We start from the raw sequence: 21,330 nt of genomic DNA, 5'->3' as shown, positions 1-21,330 counted from the left end.
CTCTTTATATTGTATAAAACATTGTTACATAAGAGGGGAAAAGTCTTCCAAACGTTTTGAAATACTGAGTAATTAAATGAGTGGTTTGATGTGCAATGCTCCATCCTAGAGAAACGTACCAAGTCAGAATTGTTATTTAATGTCTCTAAAGGCTACATCACAGAAGGTATCTTACACAAAAGAGTCACAAATATGTTACCTGAAACTATGTATTTATGATAGTTTTGAAATAGATTTTTGGCCTTAAACTTTATTAATACCTTCATGGTGGAGCGGGAGATGCAGAGCATTGTAAAGCAAAACAGTTCTTATGTTTTGGATTTATCATAATTTTACCATTATCAACATTACATACACAAATTCAGAAGACATGTGTAGGTTCACTGGTGTTTTTGGATAGTAAATAAAATGGCTATATCTGGTCTATATATATTCTATATATATATATATTCTATTCTAATATATATTCTGATCACCACCACTGTAAAAAAAAAAAAAAGTAATGCCTTATTTAGATAATCCACTTTACATGCTTCGTAGATATGTTTACTTTGATGTTACATTCAAATAAATATCTATTTCTTTAACTCTAAACCTGCTCTAATCCGAACCCTAACCTTAACCTCAACCCAAAACCTAAACCCAACCCTCACCCTCGTCCTAGCCCTAACTCTGGTCCAAATCCTAACCCCAGTGTCACCACTGTTCAGAGTCAACTGTTGGAATAAATAGTTCGTTAACAAATGGAACATCTGTAGATAATGTACAGGGGCTATAGTGGACTATCCAAATAAAGAAAGACCAAAAAGTCTGAGTGTGTAAGTTTCTCTGTAATGAACCATTTCACATCAAAACAATCTTAAGGATGTTATTTATATCTTATCAATTATGTAGATATTTTGAAAAAATCAGTAGATCATATTTAACATATATCAAAGATCTTTCGTTCTCATTTAAATTTCTCAGATAAGGTTTTTGTTAGTTAATGTAGGCTTGCACTGTCAGATAAAGGGACTGTCCCCCCCCAGTACAAACACTGCAAATAAACCCTCAGATGTGCAACAAGGTCCTTAAGGTCTAACTATGTACCTTAATCGGGTTTTAAAGGTATGCTGAACACAGATAACCAGAGGAACATATATATTTTAATAGTTTTATAAAGTAAAATAAGTTCAACAAAACCCGCAGAAAAGGCGGGTGCATTGAGTCAACTTAAAAAACCTAACTGCAGCAGAATACGGTACAATGTACAGAGCGCCAGCAGCGCCAGCACTTGAACCTTGAACACTCACTTTTTACTGAGAGCGTATAAGATTTTCTGTGTGTAAACTCAACAAACTGAAGAGTATTATTAGCCCTCCTCTCACCTCCTCCCTCTCTCTTCTCATCCCTGATCCACAGCAGGGTGTTGCTTTCTTATCCCCTCTCCACCTCCTTTCCACTTCTGAACAAAAGGCCTGTGACCTCTCATCCCTCTCTCTTTCTCTTTCTTTTCTCCACCTGGAATCCTCCATTTTATGCTCCTGAAAGGACAAATGTCCATTAGCAACTCTAGAGGGCCAGCAGGAGGATTAGGGTGATTTTACTGTCAGTCGTGTGTGTGTGTGTGACAGAGAGAGAGAGAGAGAGAGAGAGAGAGAGAGAGAATGGTTTTATCTGAATGCAAAGCTCAGTGCAGAACTCCTACTCCCCCTGCTTTCTGATGCCACATAGTTTATGTCGAATAACCATAAATGTAGCTAAATGAAGAAACTAAAGTGATCCATTAATACAATTTTTCCACCAAGTCTGCACGGAAGTGGGCAAGATGTTCTGTGAATTGTTGTTTTCAATTACGTGTATTTTTCCCCCCCAAAATAACGCTGTAATTCTGTGGTAACAATTAGCGTGGTGGGTTTGCGGTCCTTTACGAGGAGTTTCAATGAGTTACACACTAAGAAATCTAGAACATGAGATAGAGTGTTTCTGAGAGAGTCCTGGATCAAGGCACCTCAACCACATGCAGCCGGTTTAGGAGGGTCTAACAGAACATGCACATTTGAGATCTGACTGATTAGACAGCAGTGGGTTTCTAAAACAGGCATGAATGTGTAAAGCAGATTTAGCTCAATAACACTGGGTTCTGTTTCTCAATTTGACATGTTGGCAAATATCAATAACCACAGCACTAATAATAATAATAATAATAGTAACATTTTGAGGCATTTCAATCACAAACAATTAAGGATGCACAAAACAGATTTTTGCTCCAAACATGATTATTTGTATTGTTATTTTGATTTGGCTGATCTGGTGCATTAATGCTGTGCTTGACTGATCCTGCTAACAATGTCTTAGTTTAGTTACGCATAACTCAATGTGCTCAGTAGCCACTCACGTCTTCTTCTCAGTGTAGCGCTGTCTAATTCGTGTTATTTAAACAAAATCATACATTTTAATGACAAACTTTTTTTTCCCATTTAAGACGTTTAAACAACATTCCAGCCCGTTAGATGTTAAATGTTACTTATATTGTGACTCTCTCAGAAACTCATGCTCTAGATTTGGAGCTGCACTTCCATTGTGACGCACACACACGTGAAAGATCTGGAAATGTTTCCTCACAGTGTGAGCCTCAGGTTTTTAAACAGGCCAATTAAAATCCGCCGAAATAAAACAGTCCTCGCTCAGATTTAGTGTGAAGAACCCAGAATTAAAGTCAGTAATTGAAAAATTCGTGGTCGCTGCATCTTCGACAGATAAAATGTACATAATTTGCCTTCGTATGAAATCGATGCTTTGCGCGCGCGCAGGCACATTTTCAGTTTACAATAATGAACAATGTAACAATAACGCACGCCAGTGCGCGTTTAGACGTTTGCGTATATGTTCAGAAAACGTTCGAAACGCTACAGTCGTTAAAAAAAACAATGAAATTGTGTTGGTGTGAAAAATGTAACTGCTGTTTTCAAAGCGGAGAGAAATCGCTTATTTGGTTGCGTTATAGGTGTGTGTGTGTGGGTGTGTGTGTGTGTGTGTGTGTGTGTGTGTGAATGTGAGGGCAGGGGTCCTGAGCGCTGCTGCTCTTCTTTTCCGATGTGTTTTTCAGTTGCTAAACACTTTACGGTCCCATCGCTCACACAATGCGAGGTCAATGCAACACTTCCTACAGCGATCAGGCAGAGTGACCAAAGGAGGGGGGAGGAGGTGAGGTGGGGGGGGGGTGGGGGGGGGGGGGGGGGCAAGGGTTTAACTGAAAATACAGGGAATGTGATCAGAGTCTCGCACGCGCAGAACGACCCTGTCCATCACTGGACACAGGAGCGCGCGCTGGGAAGCCGAACTGAATTAAGAGCGGGTAAACTGTGCAGTACCTGAGACGGAGGTGCTGCAGCGGCTCCCACAGACTGTCCCATCTTATCTGCTGCTTTAGTTTTGCTGCTACTGTAAGGCCCGCGTCACAGATTCTAGCCCCAGCAAATGAACTCAGCTGCTCTGTGTGAATTATCCTCTCATTCTGCATGAAGCGCTTCCATTAGTTAAACACGGTGTCATTTCTAATTAACATCTCGGCCTGATCCGTGTCTGCGCGCTCCAGCGCGTGCACTGGCAAAAGATCCAACAGTAAAACACACACACACACACACACACACACACACACACACACACACACACACACACACACACACACACACACACTTCACATAACATCACATGAGCGTGTGTCCCACGCGCAGCGCTGTGTGTGTGTGTGCGTGCGTGTCCGGCCCCTCATGACATCATCTGCGCTGGAGCGCGCGGCCGTGGCGCAGCCGGAGAGCCCGGAGCGCCGGAGAGCGGAGATGGCGGAGGAGAGAGGAGGAGGGAAGCGGAGGAAGCAGGCGAACCCGCGCAGGAACAGAGGTACGGAGGAACCGGGGCTCGGGGTCTGTCGGGAGGTTCCGCACTCCCGTTGAGGGGGGAGTGGGGGGACTTCAGAAAAATGGGGAAACGCACACATCTCCAAGATCAGAGCCGCACGTGCACACGCATGTAGCCCACAGTAAGACAGTCTCTCAAACTCTGGCAGAGTAAGCGCGAACGGACTGCTCCGTATTAAAGCGCAGCCCCGGCCGTGCAGCGGAGCGGGCAGCGCGCGCAGACACAGCCGCTGGGTGATGGAAGCGCGAGAGAGAAGTTGCGGTTGGCTCGCGATGTGGTCGCGCGTCCGGCTGACTTTATCACTTGTTGCAGCAGCTGACGGGCTCGGGCGTAAACTGCGGCGCGCGGCTGAACGTGTTTACCCTTAATATAAATGTGAAAGTTTGTAATATGTGCCAAAAGTCTTGTTCAGACTCTGCAGCGACTTTCGCCTTCTGTTCATTTCTAACGTGACTCGAGAGATCACTGCGTGGGTGAAAACACGCTCATTTCTTTTTTTGCTCTCGTTTAAACGCGATTATTTTGCTATAATCCGCGTGCATTATGCGTTTAGAGTGAACCTAAATGATCATATGGCTCCGCGAGTTCTGCAGCGCTATAGGCGTTAAACTGGAGGTCGTTGTATCATTCTTGTATCTCTGTAGACTCATAAAAATGGTTCTTTAAGGGTTCTTTAGTAAAAAGAATCGTGAATAATCATATATAATTAAACTGAGACTTCGGACCTCATTCACCAACCGTTCTTTCTTCTTAAAACCCACTTATGCAGTTTTCATGAAGATTGTTTTTCTGTTTAGGACCCTGTGTTCTACATAGAACTGTCTGCATGCTTAAAAGGTTCTTCACATGGAGAAATTGTTCTTCAGATTCTTCAGATGTGGAGTGTTGTATATGGTTCTATATAAGGTTCTTCTAGTGTATATATATATATATATATATATATATATATATATATATATATATATATATATATATATATACATATACATATATACATATATATATAAAACTATTGTCAAAAGAATCATATACAACACAAGACCCGTGTGGCCATGCAAAGACCCATTTAAGCATGAAATGTTTATAGAACTCCTGGTTCTACATAGAACAATCCCCTTCCATCATGTTTTGAGTTTATAAATTAACATAAGAAAAAAATGAAGGCATAAACTTGCACATGCTCTCCTGAGAACATGTATATCTGCGTGTCTTACATTTCAGAACGAGCTTTGAAAAATGGCTTTGAAACAATATAATCTTGTGCCTTTTACAGATCTACAAGCGATAGTTTGATTTTATTCTAGCAGACGTTTAAAACATGTTTACGTGTATTCCGATTATAATAAAGGGTGAGCAAGTAAATATGTAAATACATATGTAAGTACTCAGGAAAAAACAAAAAAAAACAATCAGAATGCATTAAAGCCTAAGACAGATTTTTGATAGAAACAAGCAGCCTCCCTGCAGTGATCTCTGATTTAACTTATTACAAATCAAGGCAAACAAAAGGTCATAGGTGCCACTCAGTCCTCCGCCTATTTTGGTCACTTGTGGCAGGCGCTCAAAGCAAAATGCTTTTTTTTTGGCTTTTGACAGGACAAATACAGCTGCTATGAATTTTCCAGCATAGCATTTGCAGAAAGGTTATTGTGCAGGCCAGTTTAAAACGTGGATTATTTTTTTATAGTTCTGCATTTATAACCTGTTATTAGATTTGAAGGCTAAGACATGGATGACTGATGCTGATTGCTGAAGGCAGTTGTTGCATGCTTTAAGCTGGTGGGTCCTGGAGCTCCACTTACTTGCATATTTTGCTTTGCAACTGCTTCCTGGGGATGAGCGTTTTATTGGTCGACTGATTTTAGAGTGTTCCCTGCTCTAACACACCTGTTTCAACCCAGCAGCTCATTAGCAAGCCTTTCCTGAGTTCAGGTGGCTGTGTTAGACCAGTTATAGCATTAAACAATGCCAGACAGGCGTACCTCAAGATAAGGACTGAGAAAAAAAAGCATTTTAGACCGTATGAAATCCTCTATTTTTATGATTGGCTATTGAAGAGTGCAGTATTGACTTACAGAGCAGTATTAGCTCATTAGGTTTGATCTTACTGCCTAAAAGTAAAAACATGAACCATCTCACCACACACATGTTCACACGTTTAAACATTCTTCCTCATCCGTAGTCCAAAGTAGCAGTTGGTAAGGTCTGTCGCTCTGAGATGTAAAATATATGCATATGTGAAGTGGCGTATGCATATGTGTATGTGTCAGCTTGGTGAGAGAGAGGTTCCTCATTAGCATGCACCACAAGGTGTTGGCTTTGTCAACCTCACACCCCCATGTGAGCCTCTTTGAGTTAACAGGCCTGTTGCGACCATTCACCCCACCATCTCATACTCACATACATGCTCATGTCTGTAGAAAAGTCCTGCAGAAGTGGACAATGTGAGGAGTCTCTCACAAGTCACAAACTGTGCAGTTCCTCTATTAGGTGATAATGTTCCTGGCTGACGCAGCAGCTGCAGCTGAGCTGTCAGCCGCAGGCTTGCGATGGCCGCACGTTTCTCGGAAGCACCAACTGCTTTCTTGGTCAGCGTACTGTTAAACCAATGACTGTCAGTGACTGTAACATGCAGCCAGGGCGACAACAGCATGTTTTCACAAGGAGGGTTAGGTAGTTCCTGTATGTGTTATAATTTTATACTTGTTACACAAGTAAAGTTAAGCAGATAGGTCCTTATAATCCAGCTTTCACCTCTGCAGCATCTGCAGTGTTTATGTGATATAAGGACAGGGTCAGTCTTCATTAGCAATGAATGTCTTTAGTCCATTTCTGCCGTGTCGGAATAAGAACTGAGAAGCTGAATTAATCTGTTTGAATGGCGGAAAACATTCTAGCATTTCAGGACAGCATGAATGGGGAAAACATTCTAGAACATCGCTGCCAATGTGTGGCCTGTCAGGCCAGAGCTGGCCACCAGAAAGTTACCCTAACCCAAGACCCTTATCCAATGAGACTCCAATGAGACAAAGATAGATTTAAGTTTTTTTTTAAAGCTAATAATACCTACCTATCTTCTTTTTGTATGTTGTTTGTGCACCCTGGTTTACAACAATGAGAATGAGGGGAAAACCTTCTAAAACTATCTTAAAAATATTGCTGAAACAGTTTTTCACCAGAGGAGGACCTGTAATGTAATTTGATGGGATTTGACTGGCCCATTTGTATGGGAAATAGTATACCGTTGCTGTTGGGACAAAATCTTGTATCTCCAAAAAGATAATTTTACAAGTAAAAAAAAAAGGTTCTTAGCTTTGAATAGAAGTTAATGGAAAAAGCAATCATTATGAAGTTTTGACAGAACATTCAGGACAGCTGGCATTTTCAAATGACCAAAAAATCTGGGATACAAAGTTTTGTGCCAAAAGCGTCGACATGTAGACAGCCCAGATTTAAATTTTATAGTCTGATGTTCATGTCAGCGTTGTGTGAAAGGCGCCAGAATCAGTTAAAATAACAATATAGCTTTGGCTGTGTCTGTTTTTAGGTTTTGTTAGTATGTTTCTGCGAGGTCGACTGAAATAGGACCACTATTACCAAGGGAGCTTCAGGTTCAGCAGAATACAACAAGTCATTTGCTCTGGAATTACTACAAAACAGGCTACACACATTTGGTTGGTAATCATTTAAATCACAGCACAGATAAAACTACCTCAGCTTGAACAGGGCTGTTCATAACCTTCATCCTGCTCATGTTCTAGAAGAGATTTTTTGGCAAACCATGCATCTGCGATGTACAGTACAGATGTTAAACACGCACACACACACGCCCCTCTCACACACACATACACGCATCTGCACACCCCTTCGATCTGCTGTGCTCTATCCTGCGTCTCTTCTATGCCACTCTTTTCTATTCCTCTGTCCCTATCTCCTGTCATCTGGCATATGAGCATGTGTAGGACAGATGACTGTGCTCTGCGGCGAGAGAAAACACACAGCCAAGCAGTTCAGAGACTCTGGGAGAGTTCCCTGGAATGCTGCTCACTCGCTCATGGGCTTGTTTCATGGGAAGAGTGACAACAACACAGTTCTCCGCAATTAACACACCAGGACAAAGAGAGAAAAGGACATGCAATGTTACTGCAGAGCAATTTAGCAATTCATAAGGAAAAAAAATCATCTTCCTTTTATTGGTTTGGCATAACCTTCAAGGTTCAAACGAAGTGGTGTGCCTCCGACCAAAGTATGTTTGGAGGGTGGATAAAATTAAACAAACTTGACGAACGGAGCCGGAGAGCTCAGAGCCTTCGTCTGAGAGGCCAAAAGATAAAAACATCCTTTATTCTTTCTCTCTGCCTGTCTTGTTGATCAAAACATCAACTTGAGTCAAGTAAGTTTCTGAAGTTTAGAAATGCAACTATTCTTTGTATTAAGAGCACAGAATTGTAATCAGTGATACGGCACACGCCGGCCACTCTACAGCCTTCAGAGCATTATGTTTCCTATGTGTTATCTGTACTTCTGCATTTTGCACTGTATGTTCATTTGCACTAGATCATATTTCTGTATTTGTTTCTTTTACTGTAGAGTAAAAATCATTTCTCTAAAGAACGTCACTTCACATCACTTGAAAAGTAAAGTGGAGCTAAATGCTAAAGAGGTGTTTAAAGTTAAAGTGGTGTTAAACTGTTGATGAAATGTGATGGATCAAAGCCATATGGTCTCTTGTAAAATGGAAGGAGTGGCTAGTAATAAAAAAAATAAATTAATTAAATATGAATTGCGGCATATGCACATTGTTAGCGGCAGCAGTGACAGACTGATGGGTTGAAAGTTGAGTAACAGAGCTCATATCCTATCGAATGTCAAGACCACAGAAGAGAAGGAAATTGAGATGCATGGATGCCTTTAATCCTTAAAAACCACAGGCATCACCCATGATACCAAAGCTTGGTGTGATTCGGTTTGATTATTTCTGAATCATAGATCATTGAAACTAGTGCAGAAATGCAATACCACATTTGTGTTTGTAAGTAGAAGACATAATATTTCATTTTTTAGGTGAATTTGATGAAAGGTTATGGCTGTTGACACAGTCTACTTTTGTGGGAAGAAAAGCCATCCCTTATATTTCTGTCATGTTTTTGTAATTTCTTGACATTGAAACAAACTAAAAAATGTGCAGACTCAAACTTGTCAATATAGAATGTAACGTGAATGTAAACATAATTTATTGTGTAACTTACTATGTAATTAAAGGGGAATTATGTTTTTCTTTTTCTAAACTTCTGCATAACTTAAACACTGACATGTAAACAAAGTCACTCAGAGTGGTCTGATGTGAAATGGTTCATTGTAGAGAAACTGAACCTAAGTGTGTCTTCTGAATTTTTATATGTAATGTTGATAACGGTAAATTAGTGGCAAATCTGGAAAAATAACTTTTTTTAGGGCCTCCTTTGTCTTAAAACATCTTGCATGTACCTCTCCGGGCATGAAAGGAAAAAAAAATACAATGAAATTTTAGATTTTATCCTACCTCAAAACTATTGTAAAAGAATTTCTCAGGCGTAAGGAGTAAAGGCATTACACTCTTTAGATGTCTTTGTTCACACCTTGACAGTTTAATTATGCAAACTTTTTGAGAAAAAAAAAACCACCATAAATATTAAAAAGAATCTATTGAAATTCTCCTTTAAACATACTTACATCATAGTAAAATGAAAATAATGCATGTATTAATTAATAAATATTAGAGAATCTAACTGGCAGGGAGTTTAGTTAGTTCTGAAAACTAACAGCTGTAATGAAGAACAGCAAATGACAGACTGGCTATTATCACTGGCCATTACGGCCTCTGACCTATCATTTGAGCACAAGTTAGAATTCTGTTGGATAGTTACAGCTCATTTCCTCTCCCGTTGTCTCTCCTCGTTCACCCCCCTCCTCCACTCTCTTGCTTTCAGCCTCTCAATTGCCGCTTTCTTTTTTTCAAGTGCCAATTTATTTAAACTCTTTCCCTTTTTCTACATTCTCCTTCATTGATTTCCAAACCCCTCTCTTTGTAGGCAGCTGGGGTCCAGCTGTGTGTCTGCTGTAGTGTGTGTGTGTGTGTGTGTGGTTCTCTGGCATGGTCTTGTCACAGTGGGCAGTGCACGAAAGAGAAGGGGGGTGGTGGCAGAAAGACTGTAAGTGGGAGTCGCTTGTCGTTTTGGATGACAGAGCAGAACTGGGCAAAGAATCAGAGAGATTATGAGGGTGAGAAAGAGGGAGAGAGAGAGAGAGAGAGAGAGAGAGAGAGAGAGAGAGAGAGAGGGAGAGAGACAGTGAAGAGTCCAGGCTCCGTGGTTTATTAGTACTCCTTATACGACAGGGCCAAGACGTCAGACCCAGCAGGAGAGAATGATTTGGAGAGACAGAAACTGATAATAAACAAACGGAAACACCAAGAAGAAAGGTGAATGTGTGTATGGTATGTGTTAAGAAAGACAGGCTGTTGAAAGAATTCTCTGACCAAAATACATCTGAAATATCACACCTTTCAACAACTCCTTATGATAGACACTAATAGATATAGGTATACCTCCTCTTTTAAGAAAATATGACTGTTTTACAGTTTAAAAGACTCCATTTAATTTTGGAGCAACTCGACTGGTTCACCCTCTCAGTGTAAAGGGCAGCTGGCATCTTCAAATGGTGTAAAAACCATGACTGATGAGGTTTTGATATAATGGTAATCTGATATATAGATATAACTTTGATATAGTGGTAACCTTCACTGTAATAATAAAGATAACGGTATTGTCCTTCTCTAAGTAGCTGATTATTAAGTGAGTTATTGTTCATTAATTAACATTTTTAGAAAGAAGGGGTTCTGTTTACTACCAAACATGTAATTTGACTTGTAACAATAGTGGAACCCTTTGTGGCACTATTTAGAACCATTTTCTAAAGGTTCTTTTAAAAAACATATAAAACAGGCCTTTCATCGTAGAGAAGAATCACACAAAGAACTCCTGAAGAAACATTTTTAAGGGTATAAGATATGTGTGCCCCTTAGGACAAAAAAACACCTAAACCTAAAGAGATGGAAAAGTGAGAAAAAAAAAATGTTTTTCAAAGTTTTCAGAAATGAGAGCCTCTATGCAAGTGCCTCAGTACTATACTACAGCAAATCATCCCAAGGTTCTTGGTGCCTACAAAACTTGAGAAAGGCACTTAACGCAAACTATATGTGTCACTTGTAAGATTTTTCTAACTTAAGGGGGTGAAAATATAATTACTGTGTCATCACATAGTATTTGCAGAGTAGCTCATTTTCAAAAATGGAGTGTTTGGTATGTGAAAAAAAATGTCAGACTGATGGAGGAACTGTGGAACCAAAAAAAATCTAAAATATCAGACCTTACAACAACTCCATCTGATAACACTAATAGATGTAGGTGGATGTGTATGTGTGCTTCCTGGTGCCGTGAGAGAACATGGGAGATTTTGTGTTTTGATAGGACACTTGCATCAAATGAAACAAGCAGTCTGCACAGCACCACAACATATTTAACCGTTCTGTGGTCACTCTTTTATAAAGAGTGTTGGGGTCAAACTCGATGAGTATTGATCCCTTTTCTAAAAAGTACAGTTCTACACTGCCCACCAAAAGCTTTTCAAAACACACATTTTCTTTGTTGGATTACAATACCTTTTTAAAGATTCATCAGGTTTAATTCATTTGAAAGCTGGAATCACACATGTATTAATATCTTGGGAATAATGCCATAACCCATGAAATTTATCCCCTTGTTACCATGACCACTCAAACATTTCAGGAGTTTAAACTAAAAAAAATGTTCAATATGTGGTTTTAACAACCGTTTGTAAAATCATTATCCAGGCAAAACTATTCTTTACGCCAAAGAAGACCAGTAGCAGTAAAAGTTTTAATAAATCAAGCAATAAGCCAAACAAGGCGCTGTTACAATGGTTATACCACACTTCAAGAGTGTTAATAGCAGATATCAATGTTCAATAAAAGCGCAATATTAATAACACTCACAATGTAGTTCATTGGCAAATATATGAATATATAAATAATTTATAAATATAAATATTTCATTTGCTAACAAGGAGTTGTTTTCTTTCGGACTCAAATAAATTCTTTGGATGACACATTGCAATGCAACAAATTAGAGTAACAAAAGCAATACTTTACATAAAAAAGCACTTCAAATCAACTTCTTCCCTGTTCCAATTTTTACAGTGTTCTGGATGTTAACACAAGGTATTGACAGATACTTTTTGACTAAAAAGATTGAGAAGATTTTAATTTCTCATATTAACCCTAGCTGAATCCAAACCTTTGATGGAAAGTGTTTATACAAACGTGTTTATATGACACTGATCCTAGATTAGTTCGTCCTCCTCAGAGATATTTAATGCACCTTTGAGTGTGTCTAGGCAGTAGAGGGTATGTGTTAGAAGAGTTACACTGAGCAATGTGAGAAAAGAGGGAGTGACCACACGTGTCACCACTTCTCATCTAGTGTTTGTGGGCTTGAACTGCCCCAGCTGTGCCGCTGATGAACCAACGATGAGCCAACGCCGGATCAATGAGATATTTGTGAAGCAGAGCCTTTTGTTTACTCGTGTCTTGTGATGGGTCATGATGGACCGGCGGTACCTTGGAGCTGAGTGAAGTCTGTTTGTCTGCTTGCAGCTTGTGGTAGCAAGTTGACACGGTTAATTTACACTGTTATTTTACACACACTTGTAAGTACAAACACACAGACAACAGACACAACACACACACACACACAAACACACACACACACACACACACACACACATATACAAGCGCACACACATCTGCTGAACCATCCATGCACTATCACAAACACTTTAGTAGTTGTAGAGTATATTTGAAAGAAATGATTACAGAAATGGTCACTATAGATTAACAGAGATAGACAGAGAGGTAGACAGAGAGAGAGAAAGAGAGAGAGAGAGAGAGAGAGAGAGAGAGAGCGAGGCTGCATCACAAACCACATACTACCATATTAAAATGGTATGTCAAAAATAGCACATCACCATTTTCAGTACATTCATTAATGCAGTTAGTACAGTAGTATGTGGTTTGAGACTCAGCCTGTCTCATTAACATTTTGTCACATTTCTTTGCCACATACACCATAAATACTGTCCTGGTTCAAAATAACATGGAAGATCCTTAAAATGCAGCCAAGAAATGCATCATTCTTTACCCTTGGACACACCGATTTATCCTTCTTAACCTTGATTTACCATAAGCCTCCACATTTTGAGATACTAAAAAAAGTTTTTTAAAAGTATCCCATTTGTTGCAAAAACTGCTTATAGATTTCAACATAAACTAGTAAGGATGTTACGAATTACTGACTTCTTCTTAAATATTAGGTTATGGACGACCAGCTGTATTTTTAGCATTGCTGTCTAAGGTTATTGTAGCAGTTTTGCTGGCATTAATTTAAATATATAAGGTTCAAATATAATATAACCCTTAAATATAAAGGGTTCATTTTGTGGTATAGACAATGTATAACGTGCCAGAAGCTGCAGCTGAAACCAAAAGGCACTCAGCTAAACTGCACAACATGTAAATTGGTGAAAGCAGCAAAAGCTTAGTAGAATAACTAAAGCTGAACTTGAACCACACAGCTGTCATTAACGAATATAGAGTGATAGTTTAACGTCATTTGGTGGACAGGAACAGAAAATACTGAGAAATGTATAAGGCTTTGTACTGAGTCCTGACATCTCTTCAAAGGTGCAAAAATACAGCAAGCTATGGATAGTGGTTAGGTTAGTTTTGTTCATTTAATTTCAGTTTGTGTTGTTTTATTTACCGTAATAGCTCTCTCCCTAAACTGTCGCTCGCTCTGTTCGAACACCACAAACTCTTGTCTCAAAACTGACTAATGGGCAGGAATTATGATACTATCAGAGTTGGAAATCCTCGATAGACTGTTTCATTTGGATTTAACTACAGAGGAAGAATAAGGATCCATCAAAAGACACAGCCTATCTAGTGACAGTCCTTAAATTGAGACACATCAAGCAAGTGCCTTCCTTCTCCTATCTTTCTCAGTACCTACAGTAAACAAGCCACTCTACCAAAATAGTTATGAAACAGCCACTCTACCACTCTTTCACAAACTCACTTACCTGCAACTCCAGCACCAACACTGCAATACAACACAGCTTTAACTAGCAGCTCTCATCTTTATGTAGAACATTTTTGAGCACGAGTGGGCTGCACAATGAACATCTTAAAATCGCAACCACAGAGTCCACACAACTCCCAAATCAGGAAAGTCTGCTACGCTTGCTCACATATAATGCTTGCAGTACTAAGCTCAGGGAAAAGTGGATGAGGCCTGAGAGGACCAGAAAGCTGTGCTTTCCAAAACCACAAACCCTCATGCTTTATGAACAAGTCACAGGACATGACAAAAAAGAGTACAGCATGCAGTAAAATAACTGAAAATAGTCAATATAGTCATGTAGTATACAGCTGTGGTTATAAAGTTGGGCTCACATGTGATGTGATAGGGAAGGATGGTAGATAATCTTTGGATTCTACATGAAGGAAGTGGAGGCATGAGAAAGCTTACTGCAGAAAGATATCGTGTAACAGATTTTTTTTTAACTCTGTGATGTTGCAGATAAAACCCGTTCTTGATAAAACCCTTCAAATCTACAGCTACACAGATGCACTTTTGACTGGACCGGCATTAACAGATGATCTGAAAGCACCACAAATGTACACTATGTGTCCAAATGTTTGCAGACATCTACTCATCCAAAATTTCATCTGAAATCAAGAATATTTATAGGGAATGTATCCCTCTTTTGCTGCAGTAACAGCTTGTACCATTTGGGGAAGGCTTCACACTAGATCCTGGAACATTACTTTGAGGATCTGATTGCATTCAGCCTCAAGTGCATTAGTGAGGTCAGATGGATTAGTTCTGGATTACAAATGTCACTACAACTCCTCCCAATTTATTGGATGGAGCTCTATCACTCCAGAGAATATAGTTCTACCGCTCTACAACCCAATGCTGGGAGGCTTTATACCCCACTAACAGACTCCTCTATGTGACTTTAGGCTCATGTGTGGCTGATCAAGAACATCACATTCCAGTGGCAATGCTTATCTATGGAAATTAGCTGTACGCAATTAAACACCTTTGTTAGCAATGTATGCACCTTAAAGTAGCTGTATTCACTAATTAGGAAGGCCGTCGTGATACCTTTGGACATATATTGTATAAGAGAGAACAGTAAGGAGTTAGAAGAGTTAAATTACTAGTACAGTCAAAGTGCAGAGAAGCCAGGAGAGAGAGGCTATTAAATGCATTGTCTAGAACTGTGGTTCTGCCAGTTTGGAAAAAAAGAGTGGTTCTAAAATTCATAAATATTTGTGGAGAATGGGAAAGAGACAGAGAGTGAGAGAAAGGAAAAAGAGAAAAAAATAAGAGATAAAGAGACAGATAAACAGGGAGAAAAAGAAAGGAAGGGGGCAAACAGAGAAAGGAGAAAGGAAGGGGGCAAAAAGACAGAGGTCCGAAAGAGACAAATGGAAAACAAAAATGGAAAGAAATGGAAAGAGACAGGAAGAGAGAAGTAAAGAAAAAGATAGAGACAGAGTGAGTGGAGAGAAAGAGGGAGAGAGAGCTGTATCTCAGCAGTAATGAAGTTTCTTGGCCATGGATCTGAGACTGTTACATCATGTACAGGATATAGGTAATACACTTTAATATCAGTAATAGGGAGTGGAGGTGTGAAATTGGCCAGAGACCCTCATCAGAACTACACACACACAATCACAGAGACACACAGCACACACACAGCAATGATAGGAGGAGATGAAGCAGAAGGAGGAAAGGAGGGGGGAAGAGAGAGTGAGAGAGAGTGATAAAGAGAGTGAGAGAGAGAGAAGGGAGGGTTCCCCCTTTCCCCAAACTGTCGCCATAGCCCCCCTCACAGAGTCCCACTGACGCCACACGCTGCTCCTTTCCCCCAAAAACCACATCACACACACACACACACACACACACACACACACACACACACACACACAGACTTCAAACGCACTGAAGGCCGCCAGCTTTCTGCTTCAACTTACAGAACTCAAATCCCAGTCATACTCTCTCTCTTTCCTCCTCTCTCTTTCTCTCTCTCTCTCTCTCTCACTCAGTGATACACATCAAAGATCCTCTTAAACTTCCAGTTTGCCTTTTTAAACTTCCCACTTTTCCAACTCTCTCAATTTGTTTTATTGCGTTACGTTTTTTTCCACCATTCGTTCTTTCTCGCTTTCCTTTTGGAGAGATCAGTACACACACACACACACACACACACACACACACTCACACACACAACCACTTCCTAGCCGACGAGGGTCGTTTTGCTGCATTGGCACTTTCTTTTACTTTAATTAGACTGTTTCTCAAGGCGTTGGTTTAGGTTCACATACGTGCCACACACGCTCCAACTGATTCCAGCAAAATTGTGAACACACACTCAAACAAGCATAAGCAGATAGGCATGCTCGAGACTTACACACACATGTGCATCTACACCAGGCCAGTATGGCCAACACCCAGGGGTTTCAGACCACAAGGTCCAAGGCAGCTCAAATACTGAAGGTCCACTGCAGAGGCAAAAATTAGATAAACGAATAAGCCAATGACTAAACAAATGTCCTGCAGGCCCTTGAGCACAATCCCTGCCACCTCCTGCAAATAAACCCTCAGCCCTCTGCAAATAACTACGCGTGCAGGCAGGCATGTGCATGGTTTGTATATATTGCATTATAAAAATGTTAAATCTTTAAAAGTTGTCTAACACCAACAATGTGCATAAATGTAATTGTACACATTAATTGTGAACTATTCACAACCTTTTTTTTTCTTTTTGGTTTTGAGTATTTTTTTCCCATTATTCTGTGATATTTATTGTTTGGTGGGGGGGACTTCAAAGACACTTGTGACCAGAGGCCTCATGCAACCTTGATCCATCCCTGATTTAGACCTGCACATCAAGCAGCTGTAAATGTAATGCAGAGAGCAGTTGATTTTGCTGTTGATCTTGCTCTAAAAACGCATACACAAAGTACACATGCACCCCTGCATTTCCTGAATGTGTCACAAGGTGGTGCTGAGAAATACTTGTTCGTGGACAGAGCAAACATTTAAACATGAACACTGCACAAGGTTTAAATAGCATATTACTACAATGCTTTATATTTTATGTATTGAGGCAGTATCAGGACCATCTTAAAAAAAAAAAAAAAAAAAACTGGGTGCTTTGGAGAGCTGAGGTAGAAATGCCACTGGAGTCCATTAAAGAGGAAACGTTCCACCGCCGTGAATACCGAGCATATTTGTCAAACCCAAAAACTAATTTCTTAGCAAGCTCAACAGAAATGTTGCAACTCAAGTGCGACTAACGAACTCTCACAATTTATAGCTGTTAAGCTCAAAGAGACACTTTATTTTGGACCTCCTATTAAAAGTTCAAACCTTGTGTGTGTGTGTGTGTGTGAGTGTGTGTGCTCTGAGCTCTGAGAATGTTTTAATATTCACGAACCACGATTGTGCGGTTTGTGCAAATGCGCAAAAAAGAGCCACATCAGATAGCTTGGAAGAGGTCGCAAACATTTTCTTATGTTGGGAGGGGAAAGGAAAAAAATGAGAAGAAAACAAATTTGGGGGAAGCGTTGGTATTTATAGTGTGGTGCGAGCAAAGAGAGGAAGGCGGTGAGGGAGAGAAAAGGAGAAAGAAAGAAAAAGAATGAGAGAGGGAGGGTGAGAGAGCTGTGTGTGAGTGAGATGTGTGACAGAAGTGTAATGAAGAGGAGTTTGATACAGAGTGTGGTGTATGCGTGGGATCATACAGTCTCTTGTGCATTCCAGTACTGCCCCACAAACCATACACGTGCACGCACACACACACACACACACACACACACACACATGCACACTCCAGAGAGGAGACAAACACACCATTAACATTAGCATGCTTATTGTGGAATCACCCTCTCGTGCACAAGCACTGAAACAGTTATAACGAGCAATAACAAGTACTGTGCAAAAGTCACCCTTCGTTTATTTAATTTCCAATCAAACTTGGAAAAAAAGAAAGCCTCAACAACTAAATATAATTAATAACTATTTTTGTATTTATTATTATAGTAAATATAGTTAGATATTATGAATATTAGTAATTATATTTTCATACTCAAAACAATACTATTTAGTTGGTTCACCCTTTGCTGTTATTGGAGCTTACATACATTTTGTGAGACTTGCTCTTTGTTTTTCAAAGAAATATGCAGGGATCACACCTCCACAGTTCAGTTACAGAAGGTGCATTTTCTCCTACTCACGATCCAAGTAAGCAGCAGCTTCTTTTCCTTTTCTCAGTAAACGCATCTTTCCAGCTGCTCTTCTTTTCAGACTCGTAGTAATGTCTTCTTACAGTGGAAGGATGAACAGAAACACCTGCGGACCTTTTCAGATCTGAAGCACGAGTGGAGCTTGATTTTCTCCTCTCTCTCAAAGATGGAAGTTTTAAGTGCTGTTTATCTGATGGCGGTAGTTTTGGTGGTCTGCCAGGTCTTGCACTGCTGTTAGGAGTCAGATTTCCTCTGCATCTTTAAACAAATTTTTGAACTCCAATAAAAACAAAAACAAAGTCCTGTTTTTACACTTATTATCTTATATCTACTTTCTTCAAAAATATCTCCTGAAAAATAAATAACTTGTAATTGATGACTTTAAATTAAATGAAGTGTGATCTCTGACTTTTGCCCAGTACAGTACAAGCTTACACATATATTTTAGGCATTTGAGAAAATGAAATGTAACTGCATTTATCTGAGCAGTGTTTTTTTTTTACGGTAACATCAGAATAATTATAAATGAACCAATAAACAAACAATACATTGTGATTTTTGGGTGTTAGTTTAAGCAAAATTTCAAAAGCACAACATTTACAGTTACTTAATTTATCTAATTAGTCTTTCATTAATTTAAATCAGGTGTTCTGCTGACAGAATTGAACAAATCCATGCGGCGACTAGGCTGCACCGAGAAGTCAGAAATTGTGTCCTGTGTTCTTCTGAGATTGGATTAACCTTTTATAACAACAAAAGAAAAAAGCAATTTTACTAATATTTACTGTGCTTATGGTGTATGTTATATAGTGATTTTACCAGGAAAAACACACTTACTGCTGAGATACATTTTTCATGGCTGCCAAAGACTTAAGCATAGTATTTTATGTCCTGGCTTGGCCTGACGCATACAAAATCAGTCAAGCCTACTTAGCTTCATAGTAGAGGGTTAATGCAAGACTAGTGAAGAGCTCTAAGCTCCCCTCAAGCCACAAAGACAAAACTAACACATCAGAGGAGTCTGCATTCACACCTAGCTTTGATAAGAAACTTACCTGAGTCAGACAGGATATAGTGTCTTGTGGCTCCTGACACAGCAGTCACTTGAAGCAGCGACCCAACCAGTGAGCCTGTGCGCACACACACACACACACACACACACACACACACACACACACACACACACACACACACACACACACACACACACACACGCATGCACACACGCACGCAAGTAGATGTGAAAATAGGAGGTTTTCTCTAGAGTATACACGTGTGTGTGCACCTCAGATGGTACAAGGTGCTATTTGCTTACTTGAGGTGTTATCATTCTCTGATCAACTGATGATGGATAGTATAAGAAAATAATTTCCACTGGACCTAGACAGGCTTCTCTCTTTCTCTTTTGCATTCTTTGCATTTCTCTATCCCTCCATTTTTCTCTAATATCAAGAATGCAGTATTTAAGTCTCTAGTGACTCAAAATAAGGCCTTGTGGGCTCAGTACAGGTTGCATCAGGTGTTCTCTGAAGAAGTGCATCTACAGTTATATTCTTGCGCTCTGATGCGGGGTGGTGTGGGTGTAGCTGTGTAAAAAGCGTTGTCACCATGCCACTGGAGTTCAGCTTAGGGAATTTCCCAACCTACCTCTCTCCTCGGCTGTTTGAATATCTGCTCTAGAACGATCTGAGTCAAGGGTCTCATGCACAAACACACACACACAAATATGTGCACACAAATCTGCACATTACTTTCGCTTAGTTTAAGCTCTTTCTCCCCCTTCTGTCTTTCTCAGAAGTCTTCCCTCTTTCCTGTCTCTCCTCAACTGAATGACACCCCCAGAGGGACAAGCCCTACTGAGGAGGCCTATGCGCTGACACTGTAATGTATCAGTGTCATTATCCATCACTGCAGTCACAGCCTGGGTCTATCATTTTAATATGCCGTGAATGGCAGACGAGGGCCACACTTAGGTTTTTATTAAATTTATTAGTTAGGAAATCTGAAACAAAACTACTCTAATCATGCTCTGCTCACCATTAGTTCCTTTGTAGGACAAGCTTTACAGAACATTGACAAAATCCTACTCTATCTAGTGAAAAAAAGATTTAGTTTGTTAATGTTTACATGTTAATGTTTTCATACAATGTTTATTTCAGTATTTTCATTAAACTTCACACTATTAGGGTCATTTTAGGTGTAGCCTTTTGTCATATAATTGAGCTAATGATAGCATGGCGGCAAATTTGTTGGTGTCGTTCCCAACCTGCCCAGCTACAACACAGTCCAGCTTGGTAGCATAACATTTTACATGGGAAACTCAATGTTATATAGTGACTTTAAATAAAGATAGCTTAATTTTCTCACTAGGCATAATAAGATTCTGCCATTGTTTTGTAAAACTTGTCCAACCTAGCAACAGTTTTACATTTAAAGCATTTATCCAGAGCAACTTACAAGAAGTGCTTTGTCTATCTAGAGAAAGTATCTTTGCTAGTTACCAGTAGGTTAGGGAGAAAGCTAGTCCTGAGCTCAGATACTGCTAAGAAACAAAAAGTCACTGTTGATACCCAGAGAGAAAGGAACACAGTTGAACAGAGAACAGTGCAATACAATAAAATACAATACATTCAATCATACAATCAATACTTAATTCAGTGCTCATTTAAGTGCTGCATAAAGTTAATATAACAGTTCCTACAAAAGTAGGTTTGCAGGTAAAGCATGGACAACTGACTTGGAGTGACTTAGTGCAAAGACTTTGTAACAACTAGTTGAAAATGTTCTGGTGTAACGGACACACATGTCAGTGTATAAACTGTAAAAAGAGGAACAGGAAAAAAGCTGATTTTGAGTGTTTTTGAGTTTGGAAATATTTTACCCTCAATCAAAGTATATATTTGACCTGGACAAATCCTGTTAAACTGACTCTTGTTTAAGGAAGTAAATGTGTTAGATTGAAATGACAAACCTTTTTTACAATATACCAAATT

The 21,330-nt window shown here is 39.6% G+C and overlaps 1 protein-coding gene across 1 annotated transcript in view; it reads left to right on the top strand.

The window, feature by feature from the left end:
* The first annotated feature begins 3,804 nt into the window (after positions 1-3,804).
* LOC108431814 (zinc finger E-box-binding homeobox 2-like) overlaps positions 3,805-21,330 on the top strand; it is a 33,622-nt gene continuing 16,096 nt past the window's right edge. Inside the window, exon 1 of the mRNA XM_017705197.2 lies at positions 3,805-3,882. Coding sequence (XP_017560686.1) covers positions 3,822-3,882 — 61 coding nt within the window. The 5' untranslated portion in view covers positions 3,805-3,821. The remainder of the gene's footprint in view (positions 3,883-21,330) is intronic.

The sequence above is a fragment of the Pygocentrus nattereri genome, chromosome 26 (genome assembly GCF_015220715.1).
Source record: "Pygocentrus nattereri isolate fPygNat1 chromosome 26, fPygNat1.pri, whole genome shotgun sequence".
In the NCBI taxonomy this organism is placed as follows: domain Eukaryota; kingdom Metazoa; phylum Chordata; class Actinopteri; order Characiformes; family Serrasalmidae; genus Pygocentrus; species Pygocentrus nattereri.
The sequence above is the reverse complement of the archived record's forward strand: the minus strand, read 5'-3'. Positions and strand labels throughout refer to the sequence as shown.